This window comes from Mus pahari, chromosome 22, assembly GCF_900095145.1.
Source record: "Mus pahari chromosome 22, PAHARI_EIJ_v1.1, whole genome shotgun sequence".
NCBI lineage: Eukaryota > Metazoa > Chordata > Mammalia > Rodentia > Muridae > Mus > Mus pahari.
The window spans coordinates 22,693,221-22,716,458 of record NC_034611.1 but is presented as its reverse complement, the minus strand read 5'-3'; the positions used below and the strand labels follow the sequence as shown (position 1 = coordinate 22,716,458).

The 23,238-nt window shown below is 40.5% G+C and overlaps 1 protein-coding gene across 6 annotated transcripts in view; it reads right to left on the bottom strand.

The window, feature by feature from the left end:
• Runx1t1 (RUNX1 partner transcriptional co-repressor 1) overlaps nt 1–23,238 on the bottom strand; it is a 149,508-nt gene that overhangs the window by 100,363 nt on the left and 25,907 nt on the right. For 2 of the 6 annotated variants that reach the window (XM_029533280.1, XM_021221932.2), the window contains exon 2: nt 19,264–19,433. The exons of 3 other annotated variants lie outside the window; for them this stretch is intronic. In XM_029533280.1, coding sequence (XP_029389140.1) covers nt 19,264–19,351 — 88 coding nt within the window. In that variant the 5' untranslated portion in view covers nt 19,352–19,433. Of the gene's footprint in view, nt 1–5,372; nt 5,720–19,263; nt 19,434–23,238 lie in introns of those variants that run through there. One more of the 6 variants, XM_021221935.2, reaches the window with a different exon arrangement.

Genomic DNA, 23,238 nt, shown 5'->3' with positions numbered 1-23,238 from the left:
CCCGAGGCCGGGCACACAGATGCTATCAAGTGCAGGATGCCCTCTGCTCTGTCAGAGACAGATTGTGTCTAGAAAGGGTAGTTTGCTAGCTCCCTCTGAGATTAAGAGGGCTTCTTGATTCCTTTGATTGCAACTCTATAGGTTGAAAAACATAATTAAGCTAGACATTCTCAGAGAGCACATTTACATTAATATTAATTAATGCAAACAGCTGCTTGAGAAAGCCAGCCAGATCAAACTGTTACTTGGTCAGGTGTGACATCCTATTGTTCTCAAGTTATGAGTCATTTAAGTGAATGGCTTACTCCTCGAGCTACAGTTAAATACCAAAGAACAGCAACCGCACAAAGAAACTGCTCTCTGATATACTACATCCATCCTGTGCACAGGAATTACCCTTCAATGAAACAACAAAGAATGCCAGTTCTCAGTACAAGAGCAGCACATTCAAAACTGCTAAGTTTCCTAACTGTGCAAGAAAGAGACAAGCAAGCTTTCTAATGAGCATTTAACTGCCCACTGTCCATCTTTCACCCTGGGAGTCTTTGACTCTTAACGCAAGGAGGAGCCTCTTAACTGTGGCTCCTTTACAGGATCCCATACCCAAGATTCACTAATTTCCACAAGAGCCCAAGGCTATTAACACCCTGAACAGAAGGAAGGACTGGACATCAGTTATCTTTGATACCTGACCTATTCTGAGCCATGTGCAAGCATCCTCTCCCTTGTTTGGTTGTGATGCCATATATTTGCCCATTGTGATGGTACAAGCCTTTCAACCCAGCACTTGGGAGGCAAAGGCAAGGGAATGTCTGGGAGTGTGAGGCCAGCCTGGGCTACATAATGAGATGTTGCCTCAAACGCATTGTCCCCATGAACTATACCTAACTCCTACTTTTCAAATTATTAAAAAGTTACAGGTACACTGTTGCCACAGATTGAGTGTTCACTGTCATGACAGTTTCTCCCACATAGCTCTGAAGTAGGAGGGAAGAAAACAAGGGAGTAAGATTTAGGGCTGAGGGAATGGAAGACACAAGAGAGAGAGCCTGGCTGTGACAGGGTAACATGGTTCTAGTAAAACAGCACTTAGCAACAGCATGGAGGAGCAGGGACTCGGGGGAAGCCGTCTTACAGGAATGAGGCACCTGGCAGGCCCCCTCACCTGTGTGAGCCTTGGTTTCAGCCTCTCTAGATCAAATGTTCATAGGATCAATCTAGTTTAAAGATAACCCCAAAGGCTGTTCAGGTATCCTAATTACCATATCCGCTTCGAAAGCATCACTTATCAGCCTAGAGATGAAAAGTTAATAGACATCTGTAAACTACATAATGCCCGCTAGGTAAATTTTCACTTTAGGAAATGAAAACGAACATTCGGGGCCTTTTGTGGGTTGTTTTGTTTGGTTTTGTTTTTGAGAAGAGGCTCGTGGGTAGCCAGGCTGCCCTGAAAGTCACTAACCAACCAAAGATGGCTTTCATTAACCACTACCTCAAGGTGGTATCGATGAAACCTGCAGAAATTATAAAGAACATCTCTCTCTCCCTCTTGCCCCCTCCTCAGAGGGAAAAAAGATTAAAAACATTTTTCATTAGACCTTATGTTATTAACTATGCATAGAAATGAGCTATAAGCTCTTTCCAGTTGTTTAAAAGAGATAGAATTGAAAGGCCAAGTCCCCAGAAATGTCAATAAAAAGAGTTGATAAGAGAAAGGGAGGCAGCAAGAGGGCTTGAATGGAAGTCAAAACTCCGGACGTCTACACAATCTACATTTATAATTGGGTGCTTATGGCTCATATAGTTTTCGTTGACTAGCTGTCATGAGGCTTATTTGAAACTCGAGAGTCGGCCTAGTAGGATGGAAAACTAACTTGCAAAGTAAAACAGCACTGGTGAGTGCAATGCTTTTATTTGTACATAACAGGATTTACATACATACATTAACACACACACACACACACACACAGATCTCCAGGTGTGTTACCTAAATTTTCAGTTACGAAGGACACTAACAGTTATCTGTCTATGGCAACTTCACTTCTGGTTTTGTTTTGAGTTGCTCTCTCTTTTCTTTTCTTTTTTTCCTTTTTTTTTTTTTTTAATATTTTTTTTTTAAACACAAATCATCGCTTTCAAGCATTGATGTTAAAAACAGAAAAACAGTCTAGTACACAGTGGCTATAAATGCCAAATCAATTTTCAGCAGATAATAAAGTCCATGTTTTACAATCAGCAATGTACTGTTTTACTACCCAAAAATGTAAGCTAATAATATATAGCTCTCCTAAATGGAAAATGCAGATATGCTGTTAAAAAATGGGCCAACTGTGAGAAGATGGATCATTCCTGCAGGGACCTTCTCAAAGCTATGTGTAAGTGTTTTGAAAATATCACATGATGTGGCCATGTGTTAAAAATTACAGCCAGTTAAGTTCTCTGCTAGGAAAAATATGTGGGCAATTTATGAAATGCACTCCAGGATGGAGATGTCTTAAGTAAAACCAGATTTTCAAAACAAACCTTCTTTTCCCCCCTTTTGGAAACTTGAACTTAAAAAAAAAAAAGAAAAAAAAAAAAGAGTTGCAGGCACATCTGGCGAGCAGGACCATTGAGAGGGGTGGTCTGACCTAATGCTAGCCATCTTCTGAAAGAACAGCACTATTCCTGGGCTCCAGGGACCGTACTCACTTACTGTCCTTTTAAGGCAGTAAGTCTTGAGCACATTCTGTAGGTCAACACATGTTATTTGATAACAGTACACAAAGACTGATAAAAATACAAATGTTTCACAAAACTTTAGGGTCACTTTCTCCTGAAACAACGAGGTCTCCCAGACTTCTATTTAAAAAAAAAAAAAAAGCATTTCCTTCCCTTAAACACAAGGATCTGCTTGTCAGAGAAAAGAAAGAAAGAAAGAAAGAAAGAAAGAAAGAAAGAAAGAAAGAAAGAAAGAAAGAAAGAAAGAAAATGACAGGCAGTGAAGTCATATTTCCTTCTAAGTGAGTTAGATAACTTTAAAATAGTTTATTTTTCTAAAGTATGCTCGACCTCCTCCAAGTTTTCGTAGCTCATTTTGTAACAGCATGTTATCCACAACTAACAAAAGGAGGGGTGTTATTTTCCCAAAACAGTTCTACAAAACCCTAAAATTAAAACTTCTTTTTCACCTACCCACTCCCAGGATGCTGTGCGTCTGAATAAGCTCAGCATCTGCACATCTGTTTCTAGTGATCCCAAATTTTATAAAAGAGGTCTTAGATCTGAGAATTATTACATCAAGTCTGAGATAAGGAACCACTTCTGACACTTGAACTACAAATAAATAAATTGGAAAGTTGATATGTAAATGTGTAGGCAATAAAAAAGAAGAACAGTGACACCAGGTTATGCAAACACATTTTTTCTTATAAACTTCTAGCTAGACTGCTTTATTAAAATTGCAAAGCTACCCCCACGATGGCTAAAAAGAAAGCCCATTAATATAAATATACATGAATGGACGAAAATATGCTAAAACATATTAAGAGGTAGTCCATCTGATAATAGATTTAAAAATATATATACAGATGGGTGTCAAAAAATAGCCAAGCATCAGATCTGTTCAAGTTTGGTCATCCTGGAACATGCTCACAGTCACGGCGACTGACAGTCTCTGCATCCAAGGACAAGATTGTCTAACACAGTGAGAGAAAGAGGGAGGGAGGGCGGGAGGGAGGGAGGGAGAGCACTAGGGGGAGGGGAGAGGGAGAAGGAAAGGAAGAGACACAGAGAGAGGGACAGAGAGAGAGACAATCAGAAAGACAGAGACAGACAGACAGACAGACAGACAGACACACACACACACACACACAAACACACACACACTCAGTTCATACTTCAGAACACCACTACAGAACCAGTCAGGTATTAACAACTTAACACTCAAGCCAACTTCCAATGGCAAAGCCTTAAGTAAAATTCAGTGCTTTGGAGCTTTTAAAAAGTCATGTGAGGAGTCAGGAGAAGAGGTCCTAACTAGTACCCCTCCCCCTTTGTCACTGACCAGCAGACTTCGTTCTATTTTACCAAAATATCACAGACTCCGATGGGTGCTGAAATACTCATCTATTAAGAGCATAAAAAACGAAGAACCTATGAATTGTTATAAAAATTAACATGAAGCTGTGCTCCAATGGTCTTGTAAAATAAGAAAATAAACAAAACACCAGCGCTTCTTCACCAGTTCTATATTATATAATAAGGGTACATTTCTTCCTCAGTTATATATTGCATATAAATCAAGCTGAGAGCTGAAAGAGTTAAAATGACCTTTCTGAGACCTCAGTTATTATCGTTTTTGGTAATTGACTTTCCCCCTATTTCAGCTGCTATGCATTCCTAGTCCCCTGAACAACAACAACAGAAGTGCAATCCTGGACAAACTCCGCCTTTCTGTACACATATCAATAACGAGGAGAGCAGACTCCGAGACGTATCCTAAAGGGAAAACATTCTTCAAACAACTGGCGATACCTACACACAACTGTGGTTTCAGAAAGCTGGCAGATAATGTTTCAAAACACCATCTGGGAGGTGTGCAAACTCTGACCAAGCACGGCCTCTTCTGCCTGCCCTACCCAAATAATCTGCATGCACCAGCCAACTGGAGGATCTCCGTGTGCCCTGCCTTTCATCTGCTCTGCATTCGGCACAGGACAATTTAGAGAGTTCTCCAGAGCAGTAGAGACAGCCCTTCTCCTGCAGCAGGCTTCCCAAACACTGTTTTCCCTGGCAGCAATCACAGAAACACTCCAGTTTCCAAAGATAATATTTTTCTGGAGAATTGTCATTCACTAAATTTCCAGGGACACAGGAATGTCACTAATTCAGCATACTTCTTCTAAATGACCCGATTTCAATTACTTACATGATAACATCTAAGGACTATGATTTAGAGCGAGAAATTCCTTCTAGTGCCAAAGCTGCCTTCATTTTCTTTGACATAAACAGCTCTTCAAAGACATTCTCCAAGAATTCTACCATAATCTAAAAACTCTCTCCACCGGTAAATAGCCAGCAAGAAAGTGCAAATGATAGTCCAGAGACCCAGAACAGAAAACACTTCTCAGTGGAGCTAATGCCCTGTGTAAACTGCTCAGGCAAACATCCATGGCTTCCTTCCCCTCTGTTTCAAAGGAGCACCTCCCCATATCCTGCACCCTAAATCCAGATTTTGATAGCTTTCTTTGTGTCACCTCCCAATCACACCTCTATCACCCCACAGCCTCTCCCTGCCCTCATCCAGGACAGCAGCCGTGGGGCAGTCGACATTTTCCACGCGTTACAGAAAGTAAAGCTTCCTTCCTTGCAAGAAAAGAGGACTCACTCACCAGGCATCCCGGAATCCAGCGTGTAACACACTGAAAGCAACTCTGTGTTAAGAGGGAGCGCGATGCGGGCTCATGCCTCCTGTTCTGGAATGTGCGGGGCGGTGGAGAGGAGGGCCATCAGAGGGGCTGGGGCGGCATGGCCCGAGGCAGGGTGCTGGGCGCGTGCGCCTGCCAGGCAGAGACAGATGGAGAGCTGACACTCCGGATTGCACTTGGAGCAGAAATGTGCAGGATGACAGGAACACATGTGGCCTTGAACCCAGCCCTGTCTCTTCAGGCAGAACAATGACAGGGACGTGTGCACAAAGTATCACAACTCCTGTCTCCCTTTCTCCACTCTCCCTCCTGCCCCAGTTCCAGAGCACCAAAAAGCAGAAAGTGAAATGCAGAAAGATAAGCTAAATGCTGAATAATTCATTCACTACCACCACCCCTTCCCAGCTCCAAGTTAACCCTTATTTTGCCAAAAGATGGCAATGTTGACCTGACCCCAACTCACACTGAAAGCTGCCCTTCATCTTCTAATTTTAACAGGCATTACTGGGAAGTTTGGTTTAAAACAAACAAGGGCACAGACCACAAACCTTTTTTTTTTTTTTTTTTTTTTTTTTATTGATCTGGAAACCCCAAACAACCTAAAAACATCTTGTAAGATTGGGCTGTGCCAATTCATCATCCAGCACAGAGTATGAGCAGAACACTTCCAGCAGCTTCCCAGGAGCATGTGTAAAACAGAACACTTTTTTATTTTTTTGAGACAGAATCTAACCGTTTTTATTAGTTCACTACAGTGCTTGGAATCCACTGGGCTCCCAGGTTGATCTGCTCCAAACACTTTCAGCTTACTCTACTTTACATAGAGATCCACAGGAGACAAAAAACAAAATCTTCATTGTAAAGCCTTTTCAAAAGCTAAACACTCATGCCATTTTGGGAAGGGGTATGGGGGGGGGGGGGCAGACACCCTTAAGTGTTTCTCCTGACTGTGAATAACACATACCCAGCCTGGTTCAATGGGCTCTTCCCTATTAAGCTTTAATGGACACCATGATATATAAAACTGGGAGCCTTTGTTACAGGGCTTTATCTAAAGCTGGCTATTTCCTTCCCAGCAGTGTGTCTTTAGTCCTTTGTAAAACATCCTTGCCTCATAGGAGAAACATAAGCCTGCCTGCCTTGCCTGCCTGCCTGCTTCTAAACACACAAAGATGCCAGGCAGAAGGAAAACGTTATTCTCTTCTAAAACTCTTCTTCACAATTTAACACTCGGGAGCTCTTCCCTGGGTCTGTGTTTGATTGTTTGTTTTAACAACAGGGCTCATGTGGTGGTCAAGCCCTCAGGCTCTACCTATCCGATGTACAGCCAATCCACTAGACACACAGAATTCTAGGAAACAATTCTACTCAGGACTGACCAGCCAGCCAGCTCAGTGACCATGAAGAGGGACCGGCCCCTTTAACTCTTGCTCTTCTGGCGGTGACCCACGTGTCCTTTGCTTATTCGACATTTTCCATAAGCTTTGATCAGATTGATTTCTATCCCCTCCTTGCTGCCTTCAAGAACTGCTACAAGACCCCATCTGAAAACAGGCAGTGAGTCTGACCTTTACCCACTGTCTTCCTGTCCCTTTGCCTGCGAGTGCTTCAAAGCACATGCACGCAACACACACCTTGCACAAACGAAAAATATATCATCTTTGATAAACAGCATCGATCAATAAGAACTTCTACAGCTCCTGAACGCTGTACCTGAGAAGGGCTGCTTCAGCCAGTGAACCCCCTCAAAAAAATCCATCACTGTCAGAGACAACTTGTAAAAAGACGACAATTCATAGTGATTACTCTGTTCTGTCAGGAATAGTATACTACACTCTATTTATGAGGGCAATCTTTTTGTTCATCTTAGTTAGATGTCACTTGTAATGAGGTTCTGTGTAATGGATTTCAGTTCTGTTAAGCAGCAAGCTCAAACATTCTTGTGACAGAAATCGTTATAGCATGCATGAGTGTGATCACCAATTAAGTGCTGGCATAAGGGCCTTTATGGAATCCAGAATCCTAAATCTGAAGATTTCCATTTTTTAAAAGAGTATTTTTGAAAAGCCATTCAATGCTACACACCACTTTTTTTTTTCCTTTAATACTATACCTGTGGAAGAAAGAAAACATTTTCACAGTGGGACACCCAACCTTTCATCAATATGCACGGTGAATCACTTCTAAAATAGAAAGTCATATGACAAAATGCAATACACTTCAAGAAAACTGGATGATATCTGGTTTCAAAACTGGGTCTTAATATCGGTACACTCCAAGGCCTGAAACTACGGCTCAGAAAATTGAACTTCCATATGCTGTGTGATTATGTATCTTTTCTATGTGTAAAAAGGCTTTTTAAGCTGTTATCTGACTACAGTAATTGCCACTTTAAATTGATCCCCGTCAACAAAACCTGGATCCCCGGAGATTCTCACCTTCAAGTCTGATTGCAAAAAGGGCCTGGCTGAGTGTGCATCGGAGGCTAGTTCAGCGTTTTCTCAAGGAGTCTGTCCCTTGCTTTCACCTAGAGACAGGCAAAGCTGCAGCGCTATTTGGCATCTCTCCCTGAACTGGGGAACCTGGACATGTATAGATACAGTTACTTAGCCAGAAATAACTTTCCCTTTAATAAAATGAGTACAAGGAGCCAAGATCTCTCACATCTAAACTGTATAATAAAAATAGACAATCAATAGCATGATTAATGCAGTTACATAGGCAAACAATGAAAAACAGTGTGTACTACGAAAGTTTTCTCCAGTTCAGAACCCTGCCCTGTGTCCCCATCAATACAGACTTTATAAAATTAAAATACATTCAAAACAACACAGAACACCTTAATGACCACTGAAGTACTTTTTTCAGAAAAGGTGCAGTAATTAATACCTGACTTTTAACTTAGTGGAAAGTCTACTTTTTAAAAAGCTGTTTTAGAAAGACATTTGTCTAAATCATTACTTTGCAAATCAGCAAATTTAGCCAATAATGAAATGCCAGACTCATTAAAAAATAAAAAAAAAAATACATCAGTAGGTTTGAGGCAATAACTCTGGGTTCCCCTTCATCAAAGCACTGCAGTACTGGGCCAGTTCCACAGCAGAACAGCACCACAGCACACACATCTTTCCTTTGTTCAAATCTGACTCAGCCATAGATACCAGCCATCCAGTGACATTATCTGCAGCAAGTGAGAGATCTCCACCCTGGTGAAGAGAGAGTTTGAGCAAAAGCTTTTCCAGGGTTTCCTCACCATTCCTCTCTGCCTCTGGCTGGCTGTCCTGTGATAGTCTGCGACTGCTGCATGCTGTGGGTATTAAGTGAGTTCATTCAAAGGATCTGGAACCTCATTGATCCTGATTGAAAGCAATACACCCAACCAAATATTCTCCTACCCCATCTGCTCTTGCCTGCCACCAGCTATTCAATACAGGAGAATTAATAGTTTCAGATATTCTAACTGGCCCAATAAAGGCACTCATTTAAGCTGGGCTGCATTAACAAAATGAGAAAAACAAGGGGAAAATGGGTTCAGACTGACGTTTTACTTCTAGTTGGCTTTAACAGCGCTGAATAAGGTTGATTCTGACTTTTTATGCGCAAGACTTGATAAACTGAATGAGAAGGCACTCAATGATCAGCCAACGAGCATTGATGAATGGTCATTAAGACCTCCCTGCTCTAAGGGAGACCCTTCCACAACGTGGCACACCAGCTTGAAAGGGGGGTTCACAAATGTCCAGATTTCTCCGCTTGCTCGTTCCACTTTCCATTTCAGACCACTGGCCACCAAATGAGGCTGACATATTGGAAAATAATGTTTTATGGGCGAGTGGTAAAAAATAAAATGGAGGCATTAGCTCTGCTTTCAAATTCAAATCTCCTAGTTTTGTCAGACCCCAAAGGTTTTGATTTTCCACCCAGCTGGAAGCTATTAGTGTTTTCTAAAGGCATCCCACTGACAGGGCAAACCTACCTAATGTGTGAGCTGTTGGGCTGAAGGCGATGAACCTCTCTGGATGATTTCCTAACTTCTCATCACTTTGACAGTCGATTAAATAGATACAACACCCAGTAAAAATGTACATTAATTTGCTTCTGCCACTGGAAGACATTTGAAACTGTATTAAATAAAGGCTGTAATAGATTGTCTCCTGACAAAGATAAATCCAATTATACTTTGTCGGCAGGAAAAACAAACAGCGTATGGTTTAGGCTCCAAGGTAAGACAGTACCAACCACAAAGAAATGAGTGGGGTAGAAAATAGGTTATAAAGCTTACTGAGAGTTCCACCGCGCTGAGAGGTGGTCACCCATCATCTCTTCTATAAATGCCTGCTGTAACAAGAGCTGGACACAGTCAGACAATTTCTGGTACCTTGTTTGGGGGGAAATGATTGGCAAGCACCTGCACCTCCTCAACTGTCAGCTGAGATACAGAAGAGACCCTCAAGAACTTTGCTTAAGTGACAAAGGAAGAGTGTTTTGACTGTCACCCTAAGAAACTGAAGGGTGTGTAAACATCAGGGGGTCAAAGGCTCCTTGGGGTTGTCCTAGAGGGTCTAAGTGCTAAGCAGTAAGATGTAAGGGATTAAAAGGAAACATGCTGGAGAGAGGAAGGTTGACTTAATAGGTGGTTAGACAAACATTACAGAGGCAAGAAGGCTGTTTGGCTCGGATCACTCGAAACTAGATGGACAAGCCCCCTCCATCCTGTGGAGACCATGCTATGTGGTCCTTTGAGAAATCCTACTCTATCGGGCCGGGGGGAGGCAGGGGGTAGATGGTTATGACACAGCTCTACAAGTCATCTTTGTCTTATGACAAACTCAGTTTGACTTTTTCGTTTTTATCTCTATTAGCTTATGTGAGTTAATACTGAGCTCTAAAACCAGTGTGAAACTTCCAGCCTCAAAGAATAATGTCTTCTTAATAAGCCAATCTCTGTGGCATTTTCCTCCATATATATACATGTATACATATATATATATAATACATATATATATATATATATATATATATATATATATTATACAATGACAATCATCTTGGCAGATTTTGAAGCAATGTAGCAATGTTATTTGATTTTGAATTCTGGTCAACATATATTATCCAGTGGGAATGGTGATGCCTATGTTTAATAACAATACTCAGGAAACAGAGTCAGGCGAATCTCTGGATGTTTGAGACCAGCCTGGTCTACACAGCAAGTTTCAGGCCAGTCAGAACTACACAGTAACATTTTCTGAATGAGAGAGAGAGACAGACAGACAGAGAGAGAGAGAGACAGAGAGACAGAGAGGGAGACACAGAGAGAGAGAGAAAAAGAAGGAAAGAGAGAAAAAGAGAAAGAAAACCTCAAATATATACACACTCCGCATATGAAAGCAAATATGTCTGCTATTATGTACACAACCGTGTAGGTTTATGAGTATTTGTGCAAAATGAAATCTCGAAAATATCACTTGCTAACAGTACAGAGAGCCTGTATCTGTAATTATTATTATTTGTTTATAACAGTGACCATGGTCTTATAGGAGCACAATATATTTATTGTATAGCTTTTGTAATTGACAACTTTTGACTTTCAGACCTAACATTTAAGAAGTTCTAAAATCTGAAAACTGTTTTTTAACACTCACATTGGTTGAACATTATTTTATGTAAATGAGACTTAAATGTACTAATGTTCTTAAAAGTAGATTTCTCTGCAGGAAAAAATGGTTTAAATTCTTTCTTTCTTTTTAGCTTTTAAATAAAACAACACTTAGGTTCTAAGCCATAATGCGGAATCCTAGCTTTATTGACTCTCTTTTAGCATAAAATAGCATCTCCCAATTTAAACAAATAAAAAAAAAAGAGAGAGAGAGAGATCTGTAAAAGATCCACCTGCATACCAATCTGCAAGGAAGTTACCATTTCTGTCACATTTTCTAACCACAAAATCCACTGGGTTAAAATAGAAGGGACCTAGCTGCTCAGCCCTATCCTGTGACACAGCCTGTAACACTATATGGAAAAACCTTTGTCTCGATGTCATCACCCTCCCATCTTGACTAATGGCTAGTTAGTTTTGTTAAAATGCAAGGGTGATGGCGTATGCTCCAGTGAACTTCCCCTCCTCTCGGCACCAGAGACAAAAACCTGCAGCTCTGCTGTGTGCGGGCAACCATCTGGACAGCTTTCCCTCAAAGCCCAGCCCACACCACACTGCAGGCAAAAATCAGAGGGCTCCAGAGCTCTGTGGGGCTATTCATGACATACCAATTTCACATTTTCTGCTTGTAGGCTTGCAACAATAAATGCTAATGAGGACCATGAATGACAGTGTTAAAGACAATAAAAAGGTCTCCAAATCCCTTGCATATGGAGACACTGTTTTCAAAACTTCACCTTCTGTTACAGCGATGTAAGAATCTAAGGGATTAAAAAAAAATAATAATAACCTAAGGAAAACAGTAAGCTGATCAAAGCACAACTGAACCCTTAAGTTTGCCAGAGAAAGCAGTCTGTACAAGGCCAGCAAACAACAGATATTACCAACCCCATGGATGCATAAGGCACCGCTGGTCTCTATTACCTTTGTGTCTTGGACATGAAGCTCAGTGAGAAAAAGCCTTCTTGCTAAACACTGACGCACCACCACTTTTGAGCCTGAGAAGCAGTCTTGCAAAAATGATTAGAACCAGCACGATGCCTGTCATCATTCTTTGGCTTCATAGTAAACATTCCACGTATTTTTAAATAAACAAAAATGCAAACTGGTGCGCTCTTCTGGTAACATCTATCCTTCAAACCAATCCAATAGTAGAGGTTTAGAGGAGTGCTACAAGTTCAAATCCAGGCTAATTTACAGAGCAAGTTCCGAACCAGCTGGGGCTTCAGAATAAGAGGCTGTCTCAAAACAAAAGACAAGTAATGATAAATGTAGAAATAGTAACGATGCTGTGATGGCTCTACGCCATGGGATTTTATGTGATGGTTACTTTCAGAATATTCCAAATTTCCTAAAACGAACATGCATATGTTTGAACCACATGGATTCTATATAATACACATTTCTTTCAATGCAATGAAATAACAGAACAAAAACCATAAACAGAGGAATATTTTAAACACCAACAAGACTCTTGCTATGCTCAGAGGAACTGTGTAGTGGTTAATTCTTGTCATTAACACAGACTTAAACACTTTCAGCAAAATCCACCAGGTGGAGCAAGGACACAGCAATACAAGAGCCTGCAATTTTTTTTTTTTTTTCTGGTCATATTTTTTTTTCCCTCAGCACTTTTTAATCTCTGAAAAACTCCCATCACCTTTTCTCCATATTGCAAATTCTTCAAATCTATACACATACACGGATTTGTTACATTTGTATATAGATCCCAACTTTTAAAAAAACAAAACAAAACAAAACACTTTTAGCTAGAATGAGTTCTATTACCAAATTCCATTCCAAAATGTGCTTTTTTTTTTTTCCCAAATAGTTCCCAGTATAGCATATCTGCTACAGCACCAAGGTACATTTTAAAATTAATATTTTATAATGACTCCAGCGGTGTTTGTCTCCCATACCCATCCCCCCACCACAAGATAAGCATGCACTATAATTCAATGCTGTATGTTGAAATATCGAAAATACAGTAGAGAGCTTCAAAGCTTTGAACCTCAGGTCAGTTCACGTAGCAAATTCAGCGCTTCAGCTTATCAAAATTACTAATTTATACCTCATCAATGTTTTCGGAAAGTTTGTCAAAAACTGCCTTTTATGTGAAAAGGTCCCTTTTCCACTGCTGTGCGTACACCGACAGACAGCAGGACAAGATCACTGACCCAGCTGGCAACCTGCTCTTGGCCAGAGCAACCCTTACCCATCCTCTCCTCTGCCACATCACCTTTTCCTGTCCATTTCACTCCAGATGAACAGAGCAAGCTCACCTGAAAACCACAGCTAGCCATTTTGTCTTTCAGTCTTTCTCAGTCCTCTCCTGCTGAACTCAGGGCCCTGCTGATAGTAGGGATGGGCTGCTGTCACCTGAATTCTTAAAAACTATGAAGGGGGGGGTGATGAAACCTAGCAAAACTTGGATTCTCAGGAGGCAGGGTGGGCTTTAGTGAAGAAGAGTCTGTAGAGAGTGAGTTACGAACACGGACAGTGGCTAAAAATACATTTTTATACTATTTTCTCCACGTGCATATTGATGGTGAGGGGGAAAACCCTGAAGGAAAGGCAACGGGACGCTACATAAATAGACAGGAGCGAGCCTGCAGAGAGGGAGCACCAGGCCCAGGTGCTTAATGCCTGTGAGCAACAGACCACCAGGACAGGTCAGTCGACAGATGCACCAGGCTAGACCAGCTATTTAAATGATTATACACTTGCCCATGGCACAGTGTGCAAATATTCAAACACATATTATCTCCATAAATATTATATAAATACAAAGTTGTTCTTCTAGTCATTCCCATGAAACACTTCTCTACAAAGTTCAACATGCTTATCACTTTGGGAAAAGCAGTGTGGAGAACCCATCGCCAGGAGTGGGGTTATGTCTGTGCGCTCATCAAAAGAACACTTGGGAGAGGATGCACCTCGTCCTACAGAAACTTGATGTGCCAGGGTGGGTGATACCCAAGGGGGGCCTCCCCCTTCTCAGAGGGAAAGAGGGAGGGGTAGGGGAAGAACTGAGGGAAGGGGGGCTGGAAGGAGAGCGGGATGGGCATTGGGATGTAAGGTGAATAAATAAATAAATAAATAAATAAACAAATAAATAAATAAATAAATAAAATATAAGAAAAAAAAAAACCATTCTTTTTACATGCCCACAACTCTTATTTATACTCTATGCAGTCAAACACGTGCCAGTAAAGGACGAATGTCCTTCAGACTGCACGACAGAAGCCTAATGAAGTAGTTGGACAAACCAAACTACTGGACACGCAGTCACACTTTCCACGGATGTTTGAAGCAAAAACTAGCAGCATCCCTGCTCCCCACCCACAGGGAGGACTCTTCCTCAGTCAGCAGGATAGATAAAGAAGCTGCCAGACTTCCTTTGGGGAAGGTAGCATCTTGTCATAAACAGGAGGTCTCCCAAATGGTTCCCTCTCCAAGCAAGTCTTAGAATACTTTCCCTATGCAAGGCCCCCAAAGCTGGACATATTGCTAACCAATATTATTTCTCACCACCTCCTGCTTCATCAAAGGGTGTGTGCCCCTTCCTGCTGCAAATGTTAACACTCTATTCAAATTCCAAGGAAAAAAAGAGGAAGACCCCCATCTCAAAAATCCTATAACTTTTCTTTTAAAAACGGGGTGTTCTATTTGCATACGTGAATAAATACATCACCTCAGAGCTGTTAGTTGCACACTAAATTATTATGAGTGAGTCTGACCCCATAAGAGCAATACACAGGATGTGATCACACAACGCTGAAAAATGACTTCTCAGGAAACTAAGGCCACTCTTCCGTTAGCTAATGGGTTGGAGGGACAGGGATTGTCCCATAGCAAGGCCAGAGGTACAAAGTGAAAGAGCCACATGTCTAAATTCTTTGAAGAAAGAGGAAAGCCGAACCTATCTGTCAATACAGACCAGAAGAAACGAACAGGAGTCTAGGCACTGGCAGAGCTCTCGGCTTCACAGCCAAACCCCTCGTGCACACAATGCCTCCTGAAAGAGAGGAACCCAGGCATGAAGCAGCCGCACATGGGCAGGCAGAGCCACGGGACTGGCCTTGAAGGATGTCAGAGGGCCAGGAGGCTGCAGGAGATCCTGGGCTTTCACACACTCCCAGGCTGACTGTTTTGCTCCTCAGGTAATTAAAGGAGGAAGCAGGGCTGCCGGGTAGAAGCCTGACCCTGAAGTCTTGGCTCCATGGTTCTGCATATCAACTTCCGCAAGAACTGCCTGGAGCATCAATAGAATCCTTTCACTCTCTTCTGGCATTTATTTCCTTTCTCTGTCTCTTCCAAGATCTAACCCAGAAACAATTCCTGCTGCCCTCAAAAACAGCCTCACATGGATCTGAATTTATCACACAACAGCAAAAAAAAAAAAAAAAAAAAAAAAAAAAAAAAACCTCTCTCTGCCACTCCCAGGAATTAACCCTGCACATTTTAAAAAGAAAAAGAAATTACCCAAATCACAGGAATTTAGTAGAGCATTATATATAACAAACTCAGGTCATATACAGCAGTGTCTTAATCAAAATGGGTTAAAGAAAAAGCATTACTTTTAATGTGTGCTTGATTAAAGGGTAAATTTTCCCATGGAGTAAATGCTCCTAAAAATGGTTTCAGATAGTCTAGTTCACAAATTAAGTATTTATTGTAATTCCTACAATTGTTTCAAGTAACTGCCATCAATATAAGGAATCACCTATAGAGTCCGTTTGATTTCACCAAGAATCTTATCTAAACAAAATTCTTAAGTATATTTTATGTATAAGATCAACACCGAGTGTCATGAAGGTGAAAAGACTATCTCCTAAAAGATAAGAAAGTCACACTGTATGTTTTTGCATATCAAGCAATGATTAAGCGCCACCCACCCTCGATAAAGTCTCCCTTCCTTTCAAAATCCACAGAGCAAAATATCGGCTGTAAGAGACAGAGACCAAAAGAGGGAAGAACACAATAGCATGCCTGCTTGTCTGTGTTCAACACAAAGAACATTAAATGAAAACAACTGGCGCGCTGCCAAATTCCTATAGAGGCAAAGAGATTCAAATAAATTGATTTCACGCATCACACTGACCTGGGATCAGTGTGCAATGCTACAATAAGCTCAAAGCTCCATGTGGGGCAAAGCCCATTAATGCTACCATACCCCTAGATATCAGACCAAAGAAATACTAAAATAAATACAGGCTCTCCTCGCAAAAATCAATTTTACCTAAGAATGAACTTTCCTATTTAGGTATTAATGTTCAAAGGTGGATAGGGTATTGTTGATAAGAAAAATCTCAAAAGGTATTCTCTTTTTTAATACAAATATGGCTCCTGGATCCTATGCAATATATGCAACTCGGTGCTACCTAAATATCCTATCCCATATGCAGGAATATTAAACACACAGAACTCTGCACTTGAGTTTCCTGTCACTCTTTCCTTTCACAGTCCTGAAAGCCAAGAGATTTTTATTTTTAATATACCGAATACTATAATAAACCCATCTCAGAATTGTCCTTAATAGCCTGTAAGAGCAAGTTTCTCAGGCGAGATACCACTCCCAGCGGCTCCCAACCCATCTAACACTCACAAGGACACCTATTAAGAAAGAACAGCTCCAAATGCATTCTAGCGGAGCAAGCGCAGGATGTGTGTGCATCCTGGGGCTGGTTCTGGACTCCTGAGCTGGGTCGAGGGGTGGGGCTCAGTGGCCCAGTGTGAGTTTCGGATGCCTATGGCTCTGAGGTTCACTCCAAGCACCAAAACACAAACAATACGACGATGACAACCAAACCAGCAGAGGAGACACACAACAGCCAGCATTTTAGTGTCACTAGTTTCCAAGCTGGCAGTGCGCCCGCCCTGGGTTCTGTTTCCCTGCCTCAAAGTCCCCATCCAAACCAGACTCTGGCGCCTCCTCAGGCTGTTCTCCCTCACAGCGCCGGCTTTTCAGCTGGTAATTCTTTGCTTTGTCTGCTTCCAAATTACAACTCCAGGAACCCAATGGATTCCAGGTGCTTGCAAATGCAAAGTGTGTGTGGTTTTTTTTGTTCTTCTTGGCTTCTTGGATGAACTCAATTCCAAGCTCATATTTCTATACAGCCATTACTATCACAAAGTGGGAGAAATTAACTAGGAATACATTTTTTAGCATAACAAGAAAAACAAAGGAAAACTGAAAGTTTAAAAGCAGGCTGTCTTAAACATTCCTGTTAATGGTCATAACTTTTAAGTTGTACACACATACATAAAGGGAAAGAAAACTAGAAAGGGGGAAGAAATTGTGCGTGGAATCTATGATTTTTGATGCTGGGGACTCAGGATTTGCATATTATAACAAATAGACATACTATGGTGCATGAAGAAGCATGTCCCTATATTGGTTTTCCTCTCAAGATGCTTTTCCACTCTGAAATGATTCAGTGCAGTCAGGCCACAGATGTATTCCGTGTGACCAACGGAGAATGTGATTGATGGGGGATGGGATGAAGAAAGATGATAATTTTATGTATCTACAGTATGTGCTCAAGTTTTTAAATCCAATATCTTTTTCAATATTTAAGTGCCACTTTAGATATTTTTGCCATATAATGTGAACCCCTATAGAGATAACAAGGCAAAACGCTGAGTTCTGTTCTGTTCTTAAATAGCTACTTTGTTCAGAAGCTGAAACGCAGAAAACAATTCTAAATCAGGGACGGTTGTCCTTATTATCTTGTTCCCTTTAAGTTACAGTATCGACCCCATTCTTCTTCTCTGTGCAAAACTGTGGAAGTATAACCAACCGAGATTAGAATCATCAAAATTAACGTTTAATAACAGCAGTCCATAAACTAGGAAAGACGAAGGAAGCAAATGTGGGAGAATTAACATCTAGGAAACACAATTGACTTCCTTGCCTTCCCCTTTTAACTGGCATGGCTCACTACTCACATAGAAAGGTGTAAGTAAATGAAGGAGGGACCAAAGGAAAGAAATGTAGAGGCAGACACCAAAGTGCCTTCCCTCAGAGGGATGAAAACTCTGAAGGGCACTGTTTCGTGTTCTGTGTTCTTAAATAAATTTTCATTTACCACCATCTTCCTGAGAACTTTAAGGCAGTAAATAAGATCCCTGGGTGGTGCAATCCCGTCACATCCGGAACTGGCAAGAGGAGGGCCAAGTGTTCAAAGTCACTCTTGCCTAGATTGCACTATGAGACCCTGTCTCAAACAAACAACAAACATACTACTACAATACCAATATAAATAAAAATAAGCCAGTACATAATTTGAGGAATTAGGAACTAGATGTCACTGAGACTGTGGGACAGCATCAAGCAGGGATGTTTCCAAAGCAATGGCCACAGAAGCTGAATCCTTTGCTAGTTAGTCCTCTTCTCGGGAAGGCAGAGACAGTCACACAATCTCTTCTGAGCCACTAGAGTGCCAACCAGGATCACACAACATTTGTGCTGACTACCAACTTTGTCTCAGCACAGCTTTTTCTTATGAGTGGAGCCTCTGACCAAATCCATTCCCAGCAAAATCTGGAGCAGAGCTTTCTCTAGGTCATTAACACCTCGCCCATGGTTCAGGACAGACATTCAGAAGCCTCTAGCCAAGTGCTTAGTTTATACTTGGTGTTTTCCTAAAGTTAGACATCACTTTATTTTTTTTTTTTTAATGTACCAACAGATATGAATTCTGCTCAGAAGGGGTGATGGTCAGCTGAAAAAAATTTAAAAATCAAATCCATCAGAAGAAATCATAAATTGAAAAGCACTCATTTGCCTGTTTGGTCAACAGGCTGAGAAAACACCACCTCCTCATGACAATAAACCCAGAAATTGTGGTATGGTGTTTTTGCTCTGCTACTCCAAGTGTTGCTCGGCTTCTAACAGACGTGTTGTGAAACATGGCAAGAAGCAGAAAAAGTAAAATTGGTAACTGATCATTTGATCTCTCTAGACCCCAAAAACTATGAAGCGGAATTCGCACAGGCTGATTGATCCCCACCAGAACCCACCCCCCAGAGGCTCCACACACAAGGGGTTCAACCATAAAGGCAACTCTAGCAACAGGTGCTAGAACAAGAAAGAGAAAAGCCTTCACAGTAATAATGTATTGGGAGCAAACGATAGATTTGATTTCCTAATACATAAAGTAAATGTCAAAATCAAAGTATGCATCTGCTCCTTACCTTGACAATATTCAAAGTTCGCCTTTTTCCGGCAGTCATCTATCACTACACTCAGTGTTCTCCAAGTGTTTCTTTTGACAGATATCATTCTCCAGCAAGCGCTGTGCTAATTTCCTCTGCTGCTCGGACTGGGACCCAGATAACTTCACCAGCCCACAGATCAATCTTTTCTATTGACAACAACAAAGGGGGGGGGGGGGAAATGCACACGTCACAACCAGGCTAAAGCATCCCTCCCATCTATTTACATGATAAACCAGACCAGCTCCGGGTTTAAGAAACGGATACATGCTCTTCTATATTATAGCAGAACTCCCCACTTCCTCAGTTCCTGTAAGAGGTCTTCCGGGACACTCTGAACCTGCCAATGATCGGACTCAAAGATGGACACTTCAACGCCAGTGTTCTTTTAAGTTGGTTTTCAAAGTATACACACCAGTCAATACTTTAGGAGGGCCTGTTAGACTTTACCCATTTCCAAATAAAATAAAATATTAACTAGCAAGACATAGTTTCTTTAGAACACTCTTTGGCATTATATGTTTTGTTTTTGTAAGTTAAATGTTCTTTCAAAACAAAATAGCTACACTCTTTCTCCTTATGCCCACACTTCAACATTGTCATTATTAGTTACAATGGTTGACAACCATTGAGGATCATGAAGAATAATCTTTAGGTAATTGACTACTTTCAAAATTCTTAATGCTAGATAGATATGGTGTGTGAAACCTGTAATCTAAGCAAACAGGAAACCGAGGCAGGAGAATTGTCAAGAGTTTGCACAATGAATTCCAGGCCAGCCTAAGCCAGAATAAAAAAGTAAAGATTCGGAAGTAGAAAAAGTTTAGTTAAGAAAGCTGGTGGACAATTTTGCTCAGTTCACAAATCTCTACTGCTTTCTTCTTTAAGGTTCAAATTTTCTCATTCTCCCACTAAACTGACAACTTTCAAATGGATTTATTCACCCATGTTTTGTGCCCACTAATCACCTGTCACTGCTAGAAACAGTAGTATGAATCCCTGTAAGATGACACAATGATTTACTATTTAATTCCTACGATCTATAAAAGCTTAAGAGAAGCACATGCACATAAAGTAGGAATTCAATAAATCCAAAAAAAAATATAGCTGCAGAAAAGCAATTTCAAAAAGTACTACCATAGATGACCCTGTATTTTTAGACTAATTACTTTGTAGGGATGTAAGTTGGTAAATGCACGCACGTAAACAGCTCCTTAAACTGTGGGTTGCAACCCCATGTGGGGCCACTTAATTGAATATGGGGGTCAGGAAAAATAGACGGCACTAAAAGGCTTCCAAAAGGACTGCGGCCAACTGTTAATTAAAAACGCAAAAGGCCTGAACCAAGGGGTTTCTGGCAGCATTTGCCCATGCTCTAGCACATGGTTTCTCTGCCACCTTGGTCGGGAGCACGCATGAGCCCTGTGTGCTGTGCAGGCCATCATACAACACCAGTGACCGCCGCCTTGATATTCCTCAGCTCAGATTAGAGGCTGCTGAATATTATGAATTACACTGTTGCTACTAGAGACATGGGGTTCTCTGATCTTCTAGAAGCATCAGTAGAGTTTAATTACAGAAAACAAAGACTTCATAGTTTCCAGTGTATCAAATTAGTGGACTCTTGGATTGGATGTTTGAGTTAATAACTTGAGTTTCGTTAAAAAAAAAAAAATTAACTGAAATTTGGCTTAGAAAAAAGGCAAAATGTTTAATAATGTCTGAAACGGACATAAACATAATTTTGCCATTCTGCACTTTGAATTTATGCAAAGGAGAATTCTCAGTACTGAATATCATAAAATCAAAATGTTGATCAATTCTCAAAATATATTGACAACGTCGTACAGAGTTGTGTTCAGTGCCAATTAACTTTTTATGTCACGAAGTTGCATTAGTAACCAAAAAATGCTCTCATCTTTGGTAAAAAGGAGAAGTGTATAGTAAAGTATTATTTTAAGATAAATTCCTTCGTAATTCACTATCAGCACTTGATGTGTCCATCTACTTCATATACCTATATATACAGAATCATGTAAAAATGTATTAGGCAGAAGAGGTCGTGTGTAGAACAGTTTAAGTAGCTCTGCTCTGATATACTTCAAAGAAGAATTCTGTTAAAGTGCCTGTGCCCTTTATATGACACCGTATGGCTCTGCTGTGTGTCAGTGGTTGACTATTTCTCTATGATAAAATATTAAAAATAAATGATAGATACATAGATACATAGATACATAGATACATAGATACATAGATGATAGATAGATAGATAGATAGATAGATAGATAGATAGATAGATAGATGTACAACTTAGGGAAAATGTGGTAATACATATTCCTTGGTTCAGAACTGTCTCAAAGAACATTAAAGACAATCTGTTAAAAACTGAAAACATTTAATTTACTATGAAAACTATTAATTTTATTAAAAATGACAAAGGAAATTCTTCAAGTAGAAAGTAACCAAGATATGTAGATATTTATAACATTTTCAGAGTATATAAATACTCAAATACTGCCAGTGCAGAGGACCATATACAACGAGTGAAATAAGTACAATTATAAATACTAAATAGGACTACAAACAGAAGTTTAATAACACATTGGGCAAAAAAGAAAGTGGACAGACTTTTCTTTTAGATTTCAGTAGTGATGTATGATAACATTTTTTGGTTTCAACAACTGTCAACAAAAGACATCAGAGAGAAATTGTCACCAAAAGACATCAGCTCACGGTTTCTTGTGTGTCAGCTATGGGCCCCAGCTCACTGTCTCCCCTGAGTGAGGGAAGCCGAGGAAACAAACCCCAGCATTGGTCTATTTCTTACCAGACACATAGAGTTAGGCCAACTTTTAACAAAAATGGTGTCAAGAATTTCAATTCTGAGGTATGCGAAATTATCACATGAAGAAAGACCTCTAAGAAACAAACTACAGGGTGAGAAGCCGTCCTTCAGGACGGACCAGTGTTACACTTTTGAACTTCACTTCTACCAATCTACTTTAAGGAAGACTCTGTAGTATATGAGTTAGCAGGGAGGCAGTGTTACCCAATATTCCAAATGTACACATTTATAATCTTTAAATATTAACAGAGTATATAAATACACACTCAAACACCACAGAATGCAAAGTTACACATACACACCAGCACCCAACCCTTAGCTGTCTGATAGATGAAACATACCACCATTAATAGAGTTTTGAAAGAAAGTTAAAAAGGAAAGGAGGAAGCAAGGAGAGACAGACAGACAGACAGACAGACAGACAGAGACACAGAGAGAACATTAATCTCTGGACTTGGAGTGTATTTGTGTCTCATATATCTGATATATTAAAAACTCTTCCCGAGAGGCCCCTTGGTCTTGCAAACTTTATATGACCCAGCACANGGGCCAAGTAGTGGGAGTGGGTGGGTAGGGGAGCAGGGGCGGGGGGCGTATAGGGAACTTTCGGGATAGCATTTGAAATATAAATAAAGAAAATAATAATAAATTAAAAAAATACTAGCATTGGGGTTTGAGTTAGATAATTTGAGGTAAGTCTACAGAAGCAAGGTGTGGTTATAAATTTTATGTAATCAAGAAGTAAAGTTAGATGATTTAGTTACATTTACTGGGAGTAGGTAAGATATAAGTAAAGGCTCAAGCTACAATAAAATTTGGCATTTACTCATTTCAACCACGTTAGAAAATTAAAAAAAAGAAAAGAAAAGAAAAACAAAGAGGCTATGGAGAGACAACTCAGAGGTTAAGAAGTCTTGTCATTCTTTAAGAGAACCAGAGTTCAATTTCTAGCACCCACATGGCAGTTCACAACCATTCATAATTCTAGTACCAGAGGACACAGCACCCTTCTGACCTCTATAGGCTCTAAGCCCATGCGTAGTGTACAGACATACACATGAGCAAAGCACACATATACAATGAAATAAATAAATTTTATTAGAAGATAA